General features: G+C 41.9%; 3 protein-coding genes across 8 annotated transcripts in view; all 3 read left to right on the forward strand.

The window, feature by feature from the left end:
- The window catches only part of LOC115179214 (zinc finger protein 501-like), a 37,892-nt gene extending 28,095 nt beyond the window's left edge, over window positions 1–9,797 (forward strand). Inside the window, exons 4-6 of the mRNA XM_029740608.1 lie at window positions 4,965–5,063; window positions 7,167–8,243; window positions 8,430–9,797. Coding sequence (XP_029596468.1) covers window positions 4,965–5,063; window positions 7,167–8,243; window positions 8,430–8,521 — 1,268 coding nt within the window. The 3' untranslated portion in view covers window positions 8,522–9,797. The remainder of the gene's footprint in view (window positions 1–4,964; window positions 5,064–7,166; window positions 8,244–8,429) is intronic.
- LOC115179515 (zinc finger protein OZF) overlaps window positions 1–23,586 on the forward strand; it is a 919,448-nt gene that overhangs the window by 565,654 nt on the left and 330,208 nt on the right. Inside the window, exons 1-2 of one of the 6 annotated variants that reach the window (XM_029741124.1) lie at window positions 21,055–21,149; window positions 23,116–23,358. The exons of the other annotated variants lie outside the window; for them this stretch is intronic. Of the exons in view, the coding sequence (XP_029596984.1) occupies window positions 23,262–23,358 (97 nt within the window). The 5' untranslated portion in view covers window positions 21,055–21,149; window positions 23,116–23,261. Of the gene's footprint in view, window positions 1–21,054; window positions 21,150–23,115; window positions 23,359–23,586 lie in introns of those variants that run through there. 6 annotated transcript variants of the gene reach the window in all.
- The window catches only part of LOC115179539 (gastrula zinc finger protein XlCGF17.1-like), a 558,171-nt gene that overhangs the window by 258,139 nt on the left and 276,446 nt on the right, over window positions 1–23,586 (forward strand). The window lies entirely within an intron of this gene.

Below are 23,586 nucleotides of genomic sequence, written 5' to 3' on the forward strand. Positions count from 1 at the left end.
AACGATTAGCCACAATGATGGAATTGGCGGTTCGCCCTCAAAATAAATGTCCCTCGTTGAAAGTGACGCAAACTGATAGAAAATAATGTAATCATGCCATTTTTGGACTAGGTAACGCTAAACATGGTTTGAATGTTGTTAATTTAAAATAAATTACAATCATGAATTAGTCCCATAGGGCGGCGCACAATTGGTCCAGGTTTGGCCGGTCTAGGCCGTCATTGTAAATAAGAATTTGTTCTTAATTAACACATCTACACGTTCCGCTAGCGGAACGTCTGCTCCAATATCCAATGATGGGCGGGGCGCGAAATACAAACTCCTCTAAAATCCGAAAACTTCCCATTTTTCAAACATATGACTATTTTACAGCTATTTAAAGACAAGACTCTCCTTTATCTAACCACACTGTCCGATTTCAAAAAGGCTTTACAGCGAAAGCAAAACATTAGATTGTCAGCAGAGTACCCAGCCAGAAATAATCAGACACCCATTTTTCAAGCTAGCATATCATGTCACATAAACCCAAACCATAGCTAAATGCAGCACTAACCTTTTATGATCTTCATCAGATGACACACCTAGGACATTGTTATACAATACATGCATGTCTGTTCAATCAAGTTCATATTTATATCAAAAACCAGCTTTTTACATTAGCATGTGACGTTCAGAACTAGCATTCCCACCGAACACTTCCGGTGATTTTACTAAATTACTCACGATAAACGTTCACAAAAAGCATAACAATTATTTTAAGAATTATAGATACAGAACTCCTCTATGCACTCGATATGTCCGATTTTAAAATAGCTTTTCGGATGAAGCACATTTTGCAATAATCTAAGTACATAGCCCAACCAGTTTAGCCTTCACCAAAATCACATTTCCTATAAGAAAAATGTTCTTACCTTGCTTGTTCTTCGTCAGAATACACTGCCAGGACTTCTACTTCAATAACAAATGTAGGTTTGGTCCCAAATAATCCATCGTTATGTTCCGTTCTAGACACTATCCCAACGCTAAATCTCGGCCACGAGCATGACGCAGAATTTGACAAAAAAATTCTAAATATTCCATTACCTACTTCGAAGCATGTCAACCGCTGTTTAAAACCAATTTTTATGCAATTTATCTCGTAGAGAAGCGATAATATTCCGACCGGGAATCTGCCTGTCTGTATACTGAGGGAAAAACCGAAAGCCGGGGGCGGGTCGCGAGCGTAAGGCTTAGTCCATTGAGTGACCACTCAGCTTTTGCTCTCGTGTGCTTCAGCCAGGGCTTTGAATTACGTCATTCCTGTTTTTCCCGGGCTCTGAGACTTCATTGGAGACGTGCGAAGTGTCACGTAACAGCAGAGATCCCTTGTAATAGATAGAGAGAATCAAGAAGGGCAAGAAATGTTCAAACAGGGTACTTCCTGAACAGAAGCATCTCAGGTTTTTGCCTGCCATAGGAGTTCTGTTATACTCACAGACACCATTCAAACAGTTTCAGAAACTGTGGAGTGTTTTCTCTCCAAAGCTAATAATTATATGCATATTCTAGTTTCTGGGCAGGACTAATAATCAGATTAAATCGGGTACGTTTTTTATCCAGCCGTGAAAATACTGCCCCCTAGCCATAAGAGGTTGTTCTTAACTGACTTGCATAGTTAAGGAAATGTATTAAAAAGTTTAAAAATAACCAGAAAAAAAACTGTTGAAATCACACTGGTGGTTTTAGACCGCAAAATTGCATTGGGGGCATTCATATATGCATTTATGAATCTAGTTGGATTGTGAACCAATGAAACGGGTGACACCCACAGAAAACAATTACCAAGAGTTTACACAAATATTAGCGTCTTAGCTCTTACTGCAGTACTTTGACTGAAAAATCACCTTCCCAGTCAGTCTATTGCAGGGTTACACCTGATAAAGTTGGGTAGCTGATGGGCCTATTCAGAGCTCAAATAGACAAAATGATTAGTCACAGGAACCAGGACTAATAAAGCCAATGCAACTGGCTGTTTTACAAACGCTAGGCCTACCACATGGATGGACATTCATAAAATAAAGTTATAGGCCGACACTGTAGGATACACCCCAGTAAGCAGGGACTGACGTCGACGTCTTTTGGATGTCTTTTTTTATTTTTTATTTACTTGACCCAAACATTAGACCTGACCAAGTATGAACCACTCACTCAGACATCATTAGGCAGGTTTCCATTGACTCGGGTGAATTCAACAAAAGCTATGTGGCAAAAACAGTATTTGCGACATGTGTAATGGAAACGCCAGATATAGGAGAAATATTTTAATGCTCGAGAACATTTATATCTGTTTGACGGGTGGATCTTTCTTTTGTCAAAGTTTCTTTAGTCTGACAAATGAGGATGAAAACAGTATTTATGAAATAAATGATGATTGCCAAATCATTTTGACAGTACGAGGTGCGTCATTACGCCCAGCTGTTTTTATCAACACAAGATAGTTAAATGGAAACAACCTAGCGGGCAATTGGCTGATCTATTTTCTATTCAAACCTTTTCTAAATGTCAACAAAACAATCACTGGGTAACTTCTTGGAAACATAGCTACTGTTTCACAAGATTGGAAAGCACTGTAGAGTACTTAAGGGTTAGTTCAGTACAGGACTATAGTACAGTATAACGTACTGTACTCTACTCTAATGTACTCCGTTAGGGCTGGGCGATATGGACTAAAAATCATACAGCTGTATCTTCAGTTTTTCAAACTTAATGGCAATTCACGATATATATTTCGATTTAGTTTTTCTCTAAGTAAGTTGTACAAGTAAAGGTCAAACACTGCCTTTCTAACAGTCAGCAATAATCTAATGAATTCAGTGCTTGTGAAGTTATACCGAGGCTAAATATAAGCCTTCCACAACCATAACGCCCACTAATAATTTGTTATTTGATCAAAATAGTTTAACCTGCTTTTTTGTTGTTGTCGCAATAATCACTGATCTGGCTTTCAAGTCTATTAAAATACCCTTTTTTGTTACAAATGTAACTAGTAGTGACTAACTTATTGTAGGCATTATAGAAAATTAACACAGGTCTCAAAAATCTCTCAAGCCCACATGCTAGTGACTAGCCAGCTAATCTTTATATTTCAAGTTTAGTCAACTTGGATCTATTTGCTAACAAGGTTGAACAGTTGAATTGTTATGAACACACCCTTCTTTCTGTCACCAACTGTTTGAAAAGCTTGTTAGCCTGTCCACTTTGTTCAGATGTTAAAATCAAGTGGCCAACCTTATTTCTCAGAATGAGAACGAGTTGCCAATTCCTTACAGTGCATTCGGAAAGTATTCAGACCCCCCTTCCCCTTTTCCACATGTTGTTACGTTAGCCTTATTCTAAAATTGATTAAATAAAAATGTTCATCAATCTACACACAATAACCCACAATGACAAAGTGAAAACAGATTTTTAGATTTGTTTGCAAAAACAAATGCTTTATTTCCATAAGTATTCAGACCCTTTGCTAAGTATCCCAATTAAAGGTGTTATTACGTGTTCCACTAAGGCAGTTATTTATCTTATAACTTGTCCCTGTGGTAAAAACGATGTGGGTAAAACAAAGCTAAATTAAAAGTACGTATCTCAGAGCATCGCAGCACCATTAGGTGCAAAAACTTGACTTACCCAGTTGCGGCCCACTTTTTGGAAGCAAACCATTCGATTTCGTCTCTGCGTTATATTGGCATCGAACATGTCACCCTCCCGAGGAGAGGGGGTGACCTTGATAATTTATTGTTAAAACGAGAGGCTGCCTGGATCTTTAATTTAAAGACCCTCGCTCCCTTCGGTATCAACATAGACTTTGATCTGAAGCCATTCTTGTGATTATTGTGACTTTGCCTTTGAAATTGTTTGTTAGATACATTTTAGACTACAAATGCTATGAACGTATGTTATCCATTTGTTTGTCTTTTTGTATGTTCTTTGTATACCATTTTTTTAAATATTTGAGTTAACCAATGATATTAGGCCATACTTGGCCATGATTACAAACACCTGTGTGTCTCTTGACACTATATAAATGACTCATCTCGCAGTGTTTGTGATGATACCCTGATGAAGACAGCTTCGCTGTCGAAACGTTGGTTATTACATTTTTGCATCTGAGCTCTTAGAGTGTGAGGCTTTCCTTTATTTTCTAGTGTTCTACTCCGCTAGCCAGCACCTCGCCTTTATAGGTGTGCGTTTCTTTTTTCTAGATTGTTCAGCGATGCTCACCATCCAACCTGGCAGAGCATGAGAGGAAAGGCAGAGAAGAATGGGAGAAACTCCCCAAATACAGGTGTGCCAAGCTTGTAGCGTCATACCCTAGAAGACTCGAGGCTGTAATCGCTGCCGAAGGTGCTTCAAAAAAGTACTGAGTAAATGGTCTGAATACTTATGTAAATGTAATATTTCAATTTGTAATTTTTAATACGTTTGGGGGAAAAAATCTAAAAACATGTTTTTGCTTTGTCATTATGGGGTATTGTCTGTAGATTGAAGGAAAAAACTATTTAATCCATTTTATAATAAGGCTGTAACTTAACAAAACGTGGAAAAGTCATGGGGTCTGAATATTTTCCCAGTGCTCTGTGTGTGCATTTAGAAAATCTACTATAGGTTTAGTGCATTTACATTGTGTAGACTAATTTATAGTGTGAGCCTTGTCTAATTTGAAATTAATTGAATGGTTTGTTATCAATGCTTAGCTACCTGATCTAGTATAGTTTTAGAATAAAGAAATTGCCAGGACTTTCAAGACTAACTTTTGTGTCCGTTTCTCTTTATTACTACAGGCCGACTCAGATTAAGTCTGAGGTCGGTAACATCAACAGTGAGGACAAACCCAGCCTGCCTCTCTCCTTCCACACTGAGTCCAAACCTACAGTCACTGGGTCCTGATTGTGACAGTGGAGCCCAGTTTGCACTGCAGGATCCAGAGATGACATCAGTGAAGCTGGAAGACTGCAGTCAAACACTGGAGCTGAATGTCAACATTAAAGATGAAGAAGAGGAGGAGACGATTGGGAAATCTGTTAATCATGGTAAGAGCAGGTTCTATCTATAAGTTATCTTCATAAATTAGACCTCCGTAAGTTATGACCCAGTCTATTGATAGGTTGAATTCTGTAATTCTGACATCACACGTCCCTGAACAACTGGGCTATCTGGAGTGATCAGAGTGTAGACTAAAGAAGTGAAGTAGACAAACTGCCAGTGTTTTGAAGTTCTATGAAATGAGTCTGTGTAGTTACTAACCCTTGTGATAGTGAGCGGAGGATGATATGACTCATAATATTCACCTCTTATGCCCTTTTGGCCTAAATTGCTGACCTCATTTAGTCAACTGATCGATTGTTTGGTGGATAGATGTTGGTCGACCAAGCTTTTTTAAGTCGATCAGTGGCAAATACACTGCTCAAAAAAATGAAGGGAACACTTAAACAACACAATGTAACTCCAAGTCAATCACACTTCTGTGAAATCAAACTGTCCACTTAGGAAGCAACACTGATTGACAATACATTTCACATGCTGTTGTGCAAATGGAATAGACAACAGGTGGAAATTATAGGCAATTAGCAAGACACCCCCAATAAAGGAGTGGTTCTGCAGGTGGGGACCACAGACCACTTCTCAGTTCCTATGCTTCCTGGCTGATGTTTTGGTCACTTTTGAATGCTGGCGGTGCTTTCACTCTAGTGGTAGCATGAGACGGAGTCTACAACCCACACAAGTGGCTCAGGTAGTGCAGCTCATCCAGGATGGCTCATCAATGCGAGCTGTGGCAGGAAGGTTTGCTGTGTCTGTCAGCGTAGTGTCCAGAGCATGGAGGCGCTACCAGGAGACAGGCCAGTACATCAGGAGATGTGGAGGAGGCCGTAGGAGGGCAACAACCCAGCAGCAGGACCGCTACCTCCGCCTTTGTGCAAGGAGGAGCAGGAGAGGCACTGCCAGAGCCCTGCAAAATGACCTCCAGCAGGCCACAAATGTGCATGTGTCTGTTCAAACGGTCAGAAACAGACTCCATGAGGGTGGTATGAGGGCCCGACGTCCACAGGTGGGGGTTGTGCTTACAGCCCAACACCGTGCAGGACGTTTGGCATTTGCCAGAGAACACCAAGATTGGCAAATTCGCCACTGGCGCCCTGTGCTCTTCACAGATGAAAGCAGGTTCACACTGAGCACATATGACAGAGTCTGGAGACGCCGTGGAGAACGTTCTGCTGCCTGCAACATCCTCCAGCATGACCGGTTTGGCAGTGTGTCAGTCATGGTGTGGGGTAGCATTTCTTTGGGGGGCCGTACAGCCCTCCATGTGCTCGCCAGAGGTAGCCTGACTGCCATTAGGTACCGAGATGAGATCCTCAGACCCCTTGTGAGACCATATGCTGGTGCGGTTGGCCCTGGGTTCCTCCTAATGCAAGACAATGCTAGACCTCATGTGGCTGGAGTGTGTCAGCAGTTCCTGCAAGAGGAAGGCATTGATGCTATGGACTGGCCCGCCCGTTCCCCAGACCTGAATCCAATTGAGCACATCTGGGACATCATGTCTCGCTCCATCCACCAACGCCACGTTGCACCACAGACTGTCCAGGAGTTGGCGGATGCTTTAGTCCAGGTCTGGGAGGAGATCCCTCAGGAGACCATCCGCCACCTCATCAGGAGCATGCCCAGGCGTTGTAGGGAGGTCATACAGGCACGTGGAGGACACACACACTACTGAGCCTCATTTTGACTTGTTTTAAGGACATTACATCAAAGTTGGATCAGCCTGTAGTGTGGTTTTCCACTTTAATTTTGAGTGTGACTCCAAATCCAGACCTCCATGGGTTGATAAATTGGATTTCCATTGATTATTTTTGTGTGATTTTGTTGTCAGCACATTCAACTATGTAAATAAAAAAGTATTTAATAAGATTATTTCATTCATTCAGATCTAGGATGTGTTATTTAGTGTTCCTGTTATTTTTTTGAGCAGTGTATATACTGTGCTGCTTGAAAGTCTGAACCCCTTGTGCAATTATATATTTTTTCGTTTTTACCATGAAACCTTTATTTAATTAGAACCAGTCTTTTTGATCTGACATTACAGGTTTATTTTTACCAATACCAACTGACTGGTTCTTCTGATGTTGTTCACACAGGAGATTATGTTGAGACATCCTCAACATCCAGAGCGCAACAGCAGGAAGATCACAGACCTAAGAGATCTCACCACTGCCCACGTTGTAAGGAGAGTTTCTCAATTCTATCAAAGTTAAAAATACACCTAAAAATACACACAGGAGAGAATCTGTATTCCTGTACGGACTGTGGGAAGAATTTCACAACATTAAAGGTTCTGACAGTTCATCAGAGAGTGCATGAACGGATACACACAGGAGAGAAGACTTACTCCTGCTCTAATTGTGTAAAATGCTTCACATCATCAACTAATCTAAAAATTCATCAGAGAACACACACAGGAGAGAAGCCTTACTTATGCTCTGACTGTGGGGCTAGTTTCTCTCGACTGGGCCACCTAAAAACACATAAACGTATACATACAGGAGAGAAGCCTTACTCCTGCCCGGACTGTGGAAAGAGTTTCTCTCGACTGGGCAATTTAAAAACACATGAACGTATGCATACAGGAGTAAAGCCTTACTCCTGCTCTGACTGTGGAAAGAGTTTCTCTCGACTGGGCCACCTAAAAACACATGAACGTATACATACAGGAGAGAAGCCTTACTTCTGCTCTGACTGTTTAAAATGCTTCACAACATCAACTGAGCTAAAAGTTCATCAGAGAACACACACAGGAGAGAAGCCTTACTCCTGCTCTGATTGTGTAAAATGCTTCACAACATGCTCTGGGCTTGAAGGTCATCGGAGAACACACACAGGAGAGAAGCCTTACTCCTGCTCTAATTGTATAAAAAGCTTCACATCATCAACGAAGCTAAAAATTCATCAGAGAACACACACAGGAGAGAAGCCTTACTTATGCTCTGACTGTGGGGCGAGTTTCTCTCGACTGGGCCACCTAAACACACATGAACGTATACATACAGGAGAGAAGCCTTACTCCTGCTCCGACTGTGGAAAGGGTTTCTCTCGAATGTGCAACTTAAAAACACATGAACGTATACATACAGGAGAGAAGCCTTACTTTTGCTCTGACTGTGTAAAATGCTTCACAACATCAACTGAGCTAAAAGGTCATCAGAGAACACACACAGGAGAGAAGCCTTACTCCTGCTCTGATTGTGTAAAATGCTTCACAACATACTCAGGGTTAATAGGTCATCAGAGAACACACACAGGAGAGAAGCCTTACTCCTGCTCTGACTGTGTATGCATACGTTCATGACTGGGAAAAGTTTCTCTCGACTGGGCCACCTAAAAACATAATCGTATGCATACAGGAGAGAAGCCTTACACCTGCTCAGACTTTGGAAAGAGTTTCTCTCGAATGGGCCAGTTAAAAAGACACAAAAAAGACATAAAATATACATAAAATCAGAAGAGCCTCATCAGTTCTCAAAGACCAGCTGAGATTAAAGTCACTCCATCACTTAAGTCTCGTAAAATAAGTGATAACTGTGAACTGGATCAAGTGAAGAAAGTGTAGAACACTATTGAAATCCTATTGTTTCTCACTGTGAGAGAACTGTGCAGAGGAAAGGGAGTGTTATAGAATGTTAGCCTCTCTTTACTTTACTGATCAGTGTGCACCTTGTCAGTTTTGGTGTGTTTTGTTAGCTTCTACTGTAAAGATATTGAGATGACCTTGGATTTGCCCTTAGGGTTGAATATCCTCTGTGAGGCGTCTCACAATGGAGTGGTTGACTGGGTGGTACTGCTTCCATGAGATGGTTGACACAACATACACTGAGTGTACAAAACATTAAGGACACCTGCTCTTTCCATGACATAGACTGACCAGGTGAATCCAGGTGAAAGCTATAATCCTTAATTATGTAGTTTTTGTGTATTTATTATGGATCCTCATTAGCTTCCAGCAGAAAACAAGATATGGCTATGGAATGAAAACACTGGACACTGGAAAATTTTAAAAACATGGACTGGTCTGATGAATCCTGGTTCCTGCTGTGTCATGCTGATGGGAGGACTAGGGAATGTAGGAAACCACGAGTACATGTATCCCTGCTGTGTGTCAACATTGCAGGCTGGTGGTGATTGTGTGGAGTGTGTTTCATGGCACATATTGGACCCCTTGATAGAAGTGGAGCAGCGTTTGAATACCACAGGATATCTAAACATTGCCAATCAGGTGCATCCCTTCATGGCAGCGTATCCATCTGCAAATAGATTTTTTTCAGCAGGATTATGCCACAAGGCTTGTCCAGGAATGGTTCCAAAAACATGACAGTGAAATCAGCTTACTGCAGTGGCCTGCTGAGTCACCAGATCTCAATCCAATTGTGCATCTGTGGCAGGAGATGGAACGAGCTATTCGGAGTAGAGATCCACTCCCAGCCGACTTGACACAATTGTGGGAAGCATTGAGGTCAACATGGGCCAGCATCCCTGTGGAACGTTCTCAACACCTTGGACAGTCCATGTCCTGATGAATTAAGGCTGTTCTGAGGACAAAGGGGGGTGCAACTGAATATTAGGAAGCTGCTCCTAGTGTTTTGTTCACTCAGTGTATATCAGATAAAGATGGTGTAATGATCAGTTTTCAGCATTAGTTTGGGTGGATTATTTTATATTACTAAACAACTTTTGTTTAATGATAAACAGACAATGAACTGTATTTTAATACTGGATGTATTATTGTAGTTATTGATGATGAATGTATTTGAATAACTATTGAAGTTAATTGATCTGGTGGCAGGTAGCCTAGCGGTTAAGAGTGTTGGGCCAGTAACTGAAAGGTCACTGGTTTGAATCCCAAGCTGACTAGGTGAAAAATCTGTCATTGTGCCCTTGAGCAAGGCAATTAACCCTGAATATTCCTGTAAATCGCTCTGGATTAGAGCATCTGCTAAATGACAAGAATGTAATAAATGTTTGTACATGATAAAAAAATGTTTTACCATTATTTAACTAGGCAAGTCAGTTAAGAACAAATTCTTATTTTCAATGATGGCCTAGGAACAGTGGGTTAACTGCTTTGTTCAGGGGCAGAATGACAGATTTTTACCTTGTCAGCTCGTGATTCGATTTTGCAACCTTTCGGTCACTAGTCCAACGCTCTAACCACTAGGCTCTAACCACTAGGCTCTAACCACTAGGCTCTAACCACTAGGCTCTAACCACTAGGCTCTAACCACTAGGCTCTAACCACTAGGCTCTAACCACTAGGCTCTAACCACTAGGCTCTAACCACTAGGCTCTAACCACTAGGCTACCTGCTGCCCCGGTGCGCAACCACTTTTTTTTCTCCTGTGTATAATTAAATGAAATAAACTGTTTGAAGTGAAATACTGTATATACAATACACAACATTACCACTTTGTTTACCCCGGTCAGACGGACAGGGCCATAGTAAACTAGATTATGTAGCTGTTGTTGTTAATAGCCTACAGTTTCCATGCAATACAGCATGTCAGATCACTAATGAGTCTGTGTTTAGGCTGCTACAGTTATGCAAGCATTTTTGCTTGTGTCTTTCGGGAGTGACGTATTATCAGGCTAAATAACTACTGGAGGGAAGTGGAGAGCGCGCCTTGAACTTTGTACCCGGCCTGCCCGAGATGGTCAAGAGACGCAGAGAGCCTGCAGCAGCACTCTGAAGTGAAGAACAGCCCTTACAAAAATGTACGATTGTAGTACAATTAAAAATACATAGCATGGTATTGTTGTGGAATGGTAGTGACCACAAAACTTGGAACATAGAAGAAACTGCCAGATGTGTCATAATAGCCTGGAAGTAAAGATGCACTGGGAGACACATTTGAAATGGATTACATTGTTTCCACCCTGCTGAATGTATTCAATCACAGTAAAACACGATTTAAATGTATTGTTGGAAGGGCTGTGTTCACCATTCATGTAATACATTAAATATATACATCAGATGGTATTGGGGAGCTATTCACAGGTACATTATTTACTCATTTCAATCTTTTACCAACCAACCCTATGCTTGGTGTGACTGTTATGGGCAGAGCAGACCATCTGATATGCCCTTAAATATTGTAATATGTAACCTGGAATTAAAATGTAAGAGGACCAGTGCTTCTACAGTGAAACACATCTCACATCTGTGCTGTTTGAGAGAGATGTTGTTAGACTACATTGTATCGTTGTTTCCACTTCTGAGGTCACTGGTGGGGAACATAATTTCAATTCACAAAGACAATGAGTCCTTCAACTTTAGCACTATATCCACATGTTTGAATGATCTGTTTGATGATGATGGTGAAGGGGGAGATTGAATTGACAATTGTTAGGGTTGAACTGGCTATTTGTATGCATAACCTTTATAATATACCGGGGAAGCTATGCTACAATATTAAGTATATAAACTACGGATAAATCAACTGCTGAAGACAGGAAGAACGACACCCGGCGACAGGAAGTGCGTCACTAGGCTGGGACCAGCCTGCACGCCGACGATAGGAGGAGCAAGTTTAAACCACGCTCCTCCTCCCTCTGACAGACCAGCCTTGAGCGGGAACTATCTCTGTCAGAGTATATAAGCGAGAACAATAGGATGTGTCGCTCTCTTCTCTGTTCGCCCTGCGAGGTATAACATCGAGACCATATATATACGAACCACCCATTTACCACACACGTGTTTGCATTAATTAAAGTACAAATAAATCAGAAGTTACTACGTGCTGACTATTTTGTTCTGATACCAGAAACGAACTGTCGCAACTTTAACACAATATACAACAGTGGTTGGAAACTAGGTTTGGCCTTCAGTCAATTTGTTGCCTAACTTGTTATCAGGTTTCAGGTAAGACCCAAGTGCAGACTGTGCAGAAGTAACAATGTTTATTGTAACAACAAGGGCAGGCAAACGACAGGTCAAGGCAGGCAGGGGTCGATAATCCAGAGTAGTGGGGCCAAGGTACAGGACGGTAGGCAGGCCCAGGGTCAGGTCAGGCAGACGTCGGTATAAGGTACAGGACAGCAGGCAGAATGGTCAGGCAGAGTGGTCAGGCAGGCGGACTCAGAGTCAGGACAGGCAGGGGTCAAAACCAGGAGGGAGAGAAAAGAAAGACTGGAAAAAGCAGGAGCTGAGACACAAAACACTGTTAGGCTTGAACTAACAAGACGAACTGGCACAGACAGACACAAAACACAGGTATAAAAACCCTGGGGATAAGTGGGCAAGATGGGCAACACCTGGAGGAGGGTGGAGACAAGCACAAGGACAGGTGAAACAAATCAGGGCGTGACACTTGTAGCTAGTCTGTGGGCCAGAACATAATTATCCTATTAACAAATAGCCTATAGCTGCCCAATTCATAGTCATACACAGTGTAGGCTACACTACACATTTAACACATTTCGAATCCCACCGTACCTTCTCCACCGTGCAATCCAGTTTTCGAGCTGGTCACGGGTGCACCTCAGCCACGCTCAAGGTACTAAACGATATCATAACCGCCATCGATAAAAGACAGTACTGTGCAGCGGTCTTCATCGACCTGGCCAAGGCCTTCGACTCTGTCAATCACCGCATTCTTATCGGCAGACTCAATAACCTTGGTTTCTCAAATGACTGCCTCGCCTGGTTCACCAACTACTTCGCAGACAGTGTATAGTGTGTAAAATCGGAGGGCCTGTTGTCCGGACCTCTGGCAGTCTCTATGGGGGTACCACAGGGTTCAATTCTCGGGCCGCCTCTTTTCTCTGTATATATCAATGATGCCGCTCTTGCTGCGGGTGATTCCCTGATCCACCTCTACGCAGACGACACCATTCTGTATACATCTGGCCCTTCTTTGGACACTGTGTTAACTAACCTCCAAATGAGCTTCAATGCCATACAACACTCCTTCTGTGGCCTCCAACTGCTCTTAAACGCTAGTAAAACCAAATGCATGCTTTTCAACTGTTCGCTGCCTGCACCCGCCCGCCTGACTAACATCACTACTCTGGACGGTTCTGACCTAGAATACGTGGACAACTACAAATACCTAGGTGTCTGGCTAGACTGTAAACTCTCCTTCCAGACTCATATCAAACATTCCAATCCAAAATCAAATCTAGAATCGACTTTCTGTTTTGCAACAAAGCCTCCTTCACTCACGCCGCCAAACTTACCCTAGTAAAACTGACTATCCTACCGATCTTCGGCGATGTCATCTACAAAATAGCTTCCAATACTCTACTCAGCAAATTGGATGCAGTATATCACAGTGCCATCTGTTTTGTCACCAAATCACCTTATACCACCCACCACTGTGACCTGTAGGCACCAGTCGGCTGGCCCTCGCTACATATTCGTCGCCAGACCCACTGGCTCCAGGTCATCTATAAGTCTATGCTTGGTAAAGCTCCACCTTATCTCAGTTCACTGGTCACGATAACAACACTCACCCATGGCACGCACTCCAGCAGGTATATCTCACTGGTCATCCCCAAAGCCAACACCTCCTTTGGCCGCCTTTCCTTCCAGTTCTCTGCTGCCAGTGACTGGAACGAATTGCAAAAATCACTGAAGCTGGAGACTTATATCTCCCTCACTAACTTTAAACATCAGCTATCTGAGCAGCTAACCGATCGCTGCAGCTGTACATAGCCCATCTGTAAATAACCCACCCAATCTACACCAGTATCACTACTTACACACCATCATCTGCTCATCTATCACTCCAGTGTTAATCTGCTAAATTATAATTACTTTGCTACTATGACCTATTTATTGCCTTACCTCCTCATGCCATTTACACACACTGTATATAGACTTTCTTTTTTTCTATTGTGTTTCCATCAGTTAGCTGTATTTTTATCTAACATGTGTTCCCCAGAATAAACCTCAAGAACAAGGAGATTTTCCTGATGCTCAGGAGGTCTCTGAAGTTCTACTGTCTGGGTGTTATGTGCTTAATATATTGTTTATTTTCAAAAAATATATCCTTAGATACATTGATGAATTCAGTTGATATTGGGAGTTAGCTAGCTATATAGCTATTCCCCAGCAGTTTCATCCTAGCTAGTTACCTAATGGCCTTTTTATAATCTTGATAGATAATACAAATATATGAAGTTTCCCCTCGCTTCTAGAGCTGCCTAATACAGCAAGCCAGTTGATAGTACAATAGCTAGGATGAATGCAATGTGTGACATTACTAGCTATATGGGGGACATTAGCTAACCTTAGATAATTGATTGATGAAATCCGAAGAACGACATCACATCAGAAAAAGGTTTATAGCCAGACTGGAATTACTGAGTCTATCATTACAGATATCCACTGACAAATCCTTACATAAATGAGATCATCAAAAACATGTTGAAATAGCATTTGGCTGAATTAGCTAGCTATATTTCTTACATGATAACAAGCACCTTGCTGTGAGTCCACCATGTTGCAATGTAAACATCCTGTTGTATGGGTACCACCACCCATTTAGCTAGCCAATCAATGGCATTATAATGAAAAGTACAGTAGTTGCATGGTAAGAAACAGAAGAGAAAAAACACAGCTCAATCAAAACCATCTAACCTATAGCGCTTTAGACACACCCACTCCTTTCCAGACGCCTAATACTTTCCTTTAGACACACCCACTCGCCCTTACTCCGGTAGCCATATAGAGCCCCACAGTGGAAGTGTAATAATACCCATAAAACCTAGCAGTGAAACAGGGAAATAGTTCCCATCGTTTTACACCATTCATTTTTCATTCATTTTAGAAACACTTAAAATAAGGGCTGTGTTTGAGATGATATATGAGATGATATAATGCTAATTAGCATCGAAGTAGACATCATGCAAAAGAACAAGCTCCTGCACATCAGCTGACACCTTTTGCTAACAGGTATTGTGTCAATTTAAAATTTGCACAAGACAGTTCACAGAATTGTCCATTTAAATAAATGTAGCGTATTTATTCATTACGACGTTTAGCTAACATTAGATAGTTAACCCAGAGATCCTTACCTTTGCCTCGATTCGGCAGTCTGGTCCATCATGTCACTTGTAGTTCTTTATGATAGCCACATTAGCAGCTAATTAGCATTTTATTTTGGGGGGCATTGAAGAGTTTGTGAATGTAAAATGTTGCATCTGTGGTGGAGATCATATTACCGAATTCCCAGAGTGCCCTGTTTGGGTGAAAGAGGTTGAGGTGTCAAGGATCAGGACTGTACAGCAAATCTCCTATGTGGAGGTGGTGAAGAGAGTTATAGGGGCAAGAGGCCACAGTTCTGAAGAAGATATGGTGGTGGATGCACCGCAACCAGTTGCAAATGTTGTACGTCAATCAAGTGATCTGGATACACTTATTGTGAAGAAGCAGTGGCGGGTCTAGACCATTTCAACTGGGGGGCTAAGCTGGGCCCAGTTGTACTGTTAGAGGGGCCAGTTACATTAGACGTTATTTTTGTCATATCGATTTCTTCACTGCATTGCAGGCATTAGCAGGCAAAAGACCATGTTCATAATCATTAGTGTTCCGTGTTGCCACTGTCTAATAACGGATGTAAAAAAAGAATGATAGCAAAAATTAGTTATGTAAAAATTATTTCATACTCCACATTTAGTGTCTCCTGACCCCTCCTGTCTCAGCCTCCAGTATTTATGTCGGGGGGCTAGGGTCAGTCTGTCACATCTGGAGTATTTCTCTTGTCTTTTCCGGTGTCCTGTGTAAATTTAAATATGCTGCCTCTAATTCTCTATTCTCTCTTTCTTTCTTTCTCTCTCTCGGAGGACCTGAGCCCTAGGACCATGCCTCATGACTACTTGGCTTGATGACTCCTTGCTGTCCCCAGTTCACCTGGCCGTGCTGCTACTCCAGTTCCAACTGTTCTGCCTGCGGCTATGGAACCCTGACCTGTTCACCGGACGTGCTACCTGTCCCAGACCTGCTGTTTTCAACTCTCTAGAGACAGCAGGAGCGGTAGAGATACTCTCAAAGATCGGCTATGAAAAAGCCAACTGACACTTACTCTGGTGTTACTGACTTGTTGCACCCTCGACAACTACTATGATTATTATTATTTGACCATGCTGGTCATTTATGAACATTTGAACATCTTGGCCATGTTCTGTTATAATCTCCACCCGGCACAGCCAGAAGAGGACTGGCCACCCCTCATAGCCTGGTTCCTCTCTAGGTTTCTTCCTAGGTTTTGACCTTTCTAGGGAGTTTTTCCTAGCCACCGTGCTTCTACACCTGCATTGCTTGCTGTTTGGGGTTTTAGGCTGGGTTTCTGTACAGCACTTTGAGATATCAGCTGATGTAAGAAGGGCTATATAAATAAATTTGATTTGATTTAGGGAGGCCACAAGGGGGTCCAAAATTGTTGTCACGGGCACTGGTCCCCCCCCCCCAGAACCGCCCCTGTGAAGAAGGTGGATATTTTAGTATTTATAGCCACAGTTATTAATTGTACTGCACAAGAAGTTGGACATAATTATATCTGCAGCTGAGAAGTTTTTGGGCCTCCAAGACTTCACGGCAGAAGGACTGCAAGGACTACTGTTGCCAGAAAATGATCCTTCTGAGCCTGTGTAGGAACCTGATTAGAACAGAAAAGCAGGCTGATTTCAGTTTAATTTACATTTTGTTATTGATAGTTTATATTATTTTTGTATACTGTATGTACTGAACAAAAATATAAACGCAACATGTAAAGTGTTGGTCCCATGTTTCATCCTAGAAATGTTCCATACATACAAAAATATTATTTCTCTCAAATGTGCACAAATTTGTTTACATCCCTGTTAGTGAGCATTTCTCCTTTGTCTAAATAATCCATCCACCTGACAGGTGTGGCATATCAAGAAGCTGATTAAATAGCATGATCATCATTACACAGGTGCACCTTGTGCTGGGGACAGGAGTAGCTGAGTAGGTGCTTCCTTGGCACCAGCTAATGGGGATCCCTAATAAATATAAATACAACAATTCCACTCAAATGTTTAGTTTATCACACAACCCAATGCCTCAGATGTCTCAAGTTTTGAGGGAGCATGCTATTGGCTGTTGCCAGATAATTATATGTTAATTTCTCTACCATAAGCCACCTCCAAGTTGTTTTAGAGAATTTGGCAGTATGCCCAACAAGCCTCTCAGTTGCAGACCACGTTTATGGTGTTGTGTGGGGAGCATTTGCTGATGTCAATGTTGTCAACAAAGTACTCCATGGTAGCATTGGGTTATGGTATGGGAGACAACGAACGCAATTGCTATTTATCGATGGTAATTTGAATGCACAGAGATACCATGACAAGATCCCGAGGCCCATTGCCCAACTATTCATCTGCCGCCCATTTCTGAAGGATCTGTACACAATTCCTGGAAGCTGAAAATATCCCAATTCTTCCATGGCCTGCATGCTCATCAAACATGTCACCCATTGAGCCTGTTTGGGGTGGTCTAGATCGACGTGTACCACAGTTTGTTCCAGTTCCCGCCAATATATAAACTCAGCAAAAAAGGAAACGTCCTCTCACTGTCAACTGCTTTTATTTTCAGAAAACTTAACATGTGTAAATATTTGTATGAACATAACAAGATTCAACAACTGAGACATAAACTGAACAAGTTCCACAGACATGTCACTAACAGAAATTGAATAATGTGTCCCTGAACAAAGGGGGGGTCAAAATCAAAAGTAACAGTCAGTGTCTGGTGTGGCCACCAGCTGCATTAAGTACTGCAGTGCATCTCCTCCTCATGGATTGCACCAGATTTGCCAGTTCTTGCTGTGAGATGTTACCCCACTCTTCCACCAAGGCACCTGCAAATTCCTGGACATTTTTTGGGGGAATGGCCCTAGCCCTCACCCTCTGATCCAACAGGTCCCGTACGTGCTCAATGGGATTGAGATCTGGGCTCTTCGCTGGCCATGGCAGAACACTGACATTCCTGTCTTGCAGGAAATCACGCACAGAATGAGCAGTATGGCTGGTGGCATTGTCATGCTGGAGGGTCATGTCAGGATGAGCCTGCAGGAAGGGTACCACATGAGGGAGGAGGATATCTTCCCTGTAACGCACAGCGTTGAGATGGCCTGCAATGACAACAAGCTCAGTCCGATGATGCTGTGACAGACCGCCCCAGACCATGACGGACCCTCAGGAGTACAGGCCTCGGTGTAATGCTCATTCCTTTGACGATAAATGCGAATCTGACCATCACCCCTGGTGAGACAAAACTGCGACTCGTCAGTGAAGAGCACTTTTTGCCAGTCCTGTCTGGTCCAGCAACGGTGGGTTTGTGCCCATAGGCGAAGTTGTTGCCGGTGATGTCTGGTGAGGACCTGCCTTACAAGCCCTCAGTCCAGCCTCTCTCAGCATTTTGCGGACAGTCTGAGCACTGATGGAGGGATTGTGCGTTCCTGGTGTACCGATCCTGTGCAGGTGTTGTTACACATGGTCTGCCACTGCGAGGACGATCAGCTGTCCGTCCTGTCTCCCTATAGCGCTGTCTTAGGCGTCTCACAGTACGCACATTGCAATTTATTGCCCTGGCCACATCTGCAGTCCTCATGCCTCCTTGCAGCATGGCTAAGGCATGTTCACGCAGATGAGCAGGGACCCTGGGCATCTTTCTTTTGGTGTTTTTCAGTAGAAAGGCCTCTTTTGTGTCCTAAGTTTTTATAACTGTGACCTTAATTGCCTACCATCTGTAAGCTGTTAGTGTCTTAACGACCGTTCCACAGGTGCATGTTCATTAATTGCTTATGGTTCATTGAACAAGCATGGGAAACAGTGTTTAAACCCTTAAAATGAAGATCTGTGAAGTTATTTGGGTTTTTACGAATTATCTTTGAAAGACAGGGTCCTGAAAAAGGGACGTTTCGTTTTTTGCTGAGTTTAGCAACTTCGCAATTGAAGAGGATTCCCAGCCAGCCAAACCCTGCCCTTACTCGGAGGACGCGGCCGGCACCGGAACGCAGTTCCCACTGCTTGATGCGTCAGGTAGCCTATAGGTTAAAGCGTTGGGCCAGTTACCGAAAGGTTGCTGTATCGAATCCGCAAGCTGACAAGACGAAAATCTGTTGTTCTGCCATGTCATTGTAAATACGAATTTGTTCTTAACGGACTTGCCTAGTTATATAAAAGGTTACGTTTAAAAAAATTAGACCCACTGTGCCGCTCGGGAGGCTCCACCCACAAAGTTTTTAATGCTTATCAATTGCCTTGCACAAAGTATCAAAATACTAAAATGCAACTTAAACAGGACTCTTAAAGAATTGAAATGTTAACTGTATTTTTTTAAATCACAAGAACAATGAGAAAATATGGAAAAATAAATAAATAATGCATGTTATTAATTATATAAAGCAGCACGTGTAATAATCTGCCAGAGAGTAGCCCCAATCGGCCCGAGCCCCAAGTAATACATTTGGTCCAGATAACTCACACTGGAACCGGCCCGAGCCCCAAGTAACACATTTGGTCCAGAAAACTCACACCGGAATCGGTCCGAGCTCAATACCCGCATCCCAGCCATAAGTAATACTGCTTAACTCAGGCCAAGACTCGGGCCACAAGACGTCGGCCGAGTCTGACTCTCAGCTTGAATCGGCCCAGATCCACTGTGCTAGCTGGGATGGGACAACATTCCACAGGCCACAATCAACAGCTTGATCAACTCTATGCAAAAGAGATGTGTCCCGGAGGAGACAGCGACACCTTCTCATGTAATGGAGTAGGGCCATCCCAAGGATCCCGGAATGCACGGACGGTGTTAGTGGGGGAACAGGAAGTTCCGGACAGACGCGCACCATTCTTCAGAATAAAGAAAGCACCAAAACGGTGCAGTCAAGAAGATAACATTTGTGTCCGTTTCAATTTATTACTACAGGTATGTAATGGGTTTAAACTTTCTAATATCGAAAGAACATGTGATACCATTTTAGGGGATACATCTGACACGGTATTGCCAGTGTCACGTTTGGTAAAGGTAAGATGTGTTCTTTTTGTGTCAAGCCGAGTGAAGGAAGTGGCAACTATTTTACAAGTTACATAGTTAGAGCAGTTGCCGTTTGTCTGAGTGGATGTACATCATTTTCTCAAGGTAATTTCATAAAGAATCTATTTACTTGAGATTTCTGAATTCGCTTTATTGGTTTTGGGGTTTTGTTATTGGTTTTGTGTGAAATTCACGAGCTGGTAAAATGGCGGCGCCACTCGGTTTGCGTCAACAGACTTCAGTCCAGGGAAGGAAGGAGGGAGGGAGAGAGATTTCACGTTTGCACTACGGTTTTGAAGCTGAACGTAATGATTATCAGTTTTCTACATGTGTACTAATATTCAGAGACATTCAGTTGTTTCTGTCTATCTATACATGTTACTATGGTGTGAACGGAAATAATATTCGATTTTGATTGAAATAATACAGTGAAGAAAATGTTATTCAGGAAAATAGTACATAATGCTGCCTAAAACATACTGCAACCTTGTACTAAATGGTTTTTGAGTCATTGATGCATTTATGTGAATTCAGAAAATCTACTATAGATTAAGTGCACTTAAGTTGTGTAGCCTAATTTAAAGTGTATACTTTGTCTAATGTGAATTAATGTTTTGTTGTCTGTGCTTAGCTACCAGATTTATTGAAATGAGATCAGTGCTTGACTTGGACAGGAGCTCACTGGAGCTGAGTACCGACACCTCAAATGTCTACTGTTTGAGTTCATATTCCTCTAATAGAATATTAGCTCAACAGTAATGTGGAGCTCCTGCACCTAAATGTAAACCAGATTTTTAGAGAATAAAGAAAGTGCCAGAACTGTCAAGACTAACTTTTTTTTTCTTTTTTTTTCCGGTAACATCAACAGTGAAGACAAACCCAGCCTGCCTCTCTCCTTCCACACGGAGTCCAAACCTACAGTCACTGGGTCCTGATTGTGACCAGTTTGCACTGCAGGATCCAGAGATGGCATCAGTGAAGCTGGAAGACTGCAGTCAAACACTGGAGCTGAATGTCAACATTAAAGATGAAGAAGAGGAGGAGAAGATTAGGACAACTGTTAGTCATGGTAAGAGCAGGTTCTATCTAACTAAGTTTGTGTTATTCATTCCAACTTCTCACTGTGTATGAAAAGTTGCAGTAGAACTGTTTCATGATGAACTGTTACAATGAGAAGGTAGATGTTACTTCATTCTACTGAGACTTGCATGGTTTGACGCCAGAATTGCCAGAATTTGTTTTATTGACTGGTCTATCTGGAGTGATCAGAGGGTAGACTAAAGAAGTGAAGTAGACAAACTGCCAGTGTTTTAAAGTTCTATGAAATGAGTCTGTGTAGTTTCTAACCCTTGTGATAGTGAGTGGAGGATGATATGAAATGAGTCTGTGTAGTTTCTAACCCTTGTGATAGTGAGAGGATGATATGAAATGAGTCTGTGTAGTTACTAACCCTTGTGATAGTGAGAGGAGGATGATATGAAATGAGTCTGTGTAGTTACTAACCCTTGTGATAGTGAGTGGAGGATGATATGGCTCATCATTTTATTGACTTATGAGATGCTTTTAGAATAGTTTTTATTCCCCTTTTGTATTATACAGCCTACTTATATGAATATGTACAGGTAGCCTAGTGATTAGAGCATTGGGCCAGTAACCGAAAGGTTGCTGGATCGAATCCCTGAGCTGACAAGGTAAAAATATGTAATTCTGTCCTTGAGCATAGCAGTTAACCCACTGTTCCCCGGGCGCCGAAGATCGATTATGGCAGCCTCCCGCACCTGTCTGATTCAGAGGGGTTGGGTTAAATGTGGAAGACACATTTCAGTTGAATGCATTGTTGTACGACTGACTAGGTATCACCCTCTCCCATTCGGAAAGTATTTAGACCCCTTGCCTTTGTAACGTAACAAAATGTTGAAAGACTTACTCTAAAATTTATCAAATAAAACACTCCTCAATCTACACACAATACCCCATAATGACAAAGCAAACACAGGTTTTTAGAAATGTTTTCACATTTTATCAAAAATTTGAAACAGAAATATGTTATTTACATAAGTATTCAGACTCTTTGCTATGAGACTCAACATTGAGCTCAGGTGCATCCTGTTTACATTGATCATCCTTGAGATGTTTCTACAACTTGATTGTTGTCAACCTGTGGTAAATTCAATTGATTGGACATGATTTGGAAAGGCACACACCTGTCTATATAAGGTCCCACATTTGATAGTGTATGTCAGAGCACAAACCAAGCCATGAGGTTGACGAAATTGTCCGTAGAGCTCCATGGAAGGAAAAATTCACAACCTGGTAAAATGGCAGCACCTGCTCGGTCTGCGTCAACGTACTTCAGTGCAGGCAGTGAGGGTGCAGCAAAGAGACAATTTTACGGTTGCACTACTGTTTTGAAGCAAAATGTAATGATTATCGGTTTTCTACATGTGTACTAATCTTCAGACGCATGCAGTTCTTTCTATATTTATCTGTAAATGTTACTATGGTGTGAATGAGAAATACTATTGGTTTTTGATTGAAATAAGACAAGGTTATTCAGGAAAATAGTACATAGTGCTGCTTAAAGCATACAGAAACCTTGTACTAAATGGTTTTTTAGTCATTTATGCGAATTTGGGAAAATCTACGAGAGGTTAAGTGCACTTACGTTGTGTAGACTAATTTAAAGCAGGTACTTTGTCTAATTTGAATGAATTAATGTTTTGTTGTCAATGCTTAGCTACCAGATTTATTGAAATGAGATCAGTGCTTGACTTGGACAGGAGCTCACTGGAGCTGAGAACCATCACCTCAAATGTCTACTGTTTGAGCTCATGTTCCTCATATAGAATATTAGCTCAACAGTATTGTGAAGGTCCTGCACCTAAATATAAACAGTACCGGCACCTATTTCAGTCCAAGTCAAGCACTGAATTAGATAATTGAACAAGAAGAAATATAATGTATTTAATAGAGAATAAAGTGCCAGAACTGTCAAGACCATAACTTTTTGTGTCTGTTTCTCAATGTTACTACAGGACAACTAGAATTAAGTCTGAGGCCGGTAACATCAATACTGAGGACAAACCCAGCCTGCCTCTCTCCTTCCACACTGAGTCCAAACCTACAGTCACGAGATCCTGATTGTGACAGTGGAGCCCAGTTTGCACTGCAGGATCCAGAGATGACATCAGTGAAGCTGGAAGACTGCAGTCAAACACTGGAACTGAATGTCAACATTAAAGATGAAGAAGAGAAGATTGGGAAATCTCTTTATCATGGTAAGAGAATACCAAGATTGTGCAAAGCTGTCATCAAGGCAAAGGGTGACTATTTGATGAATCTCAAATATAATATATTTTGATTTGTTTAACACATTTTTGTTTTGGTTACTACATGATTCCATATGTGTTATTTCATAGTTTTGATGTCTTCACTATTATTCTACAATGTAGAAAATCGTAAAATTAAGAAACCCTTGAATGAGTAGGTGTTCTAAAACGTTTGAC

The sequence above is a fragment of the Salmo trutta genome, chromosome 39, assembly GCF_901001165.1.
Source record: "Salmo trutta chromosome 39, fSalTru1.1, whole genome shotgun sequence".
Classification (NCBI taxonomy): Eukaryota; Metazoa; Chordata; class Actinopteri; order Salmoniformes; family Salmonidae; genus Salmo; species Salmo trutta.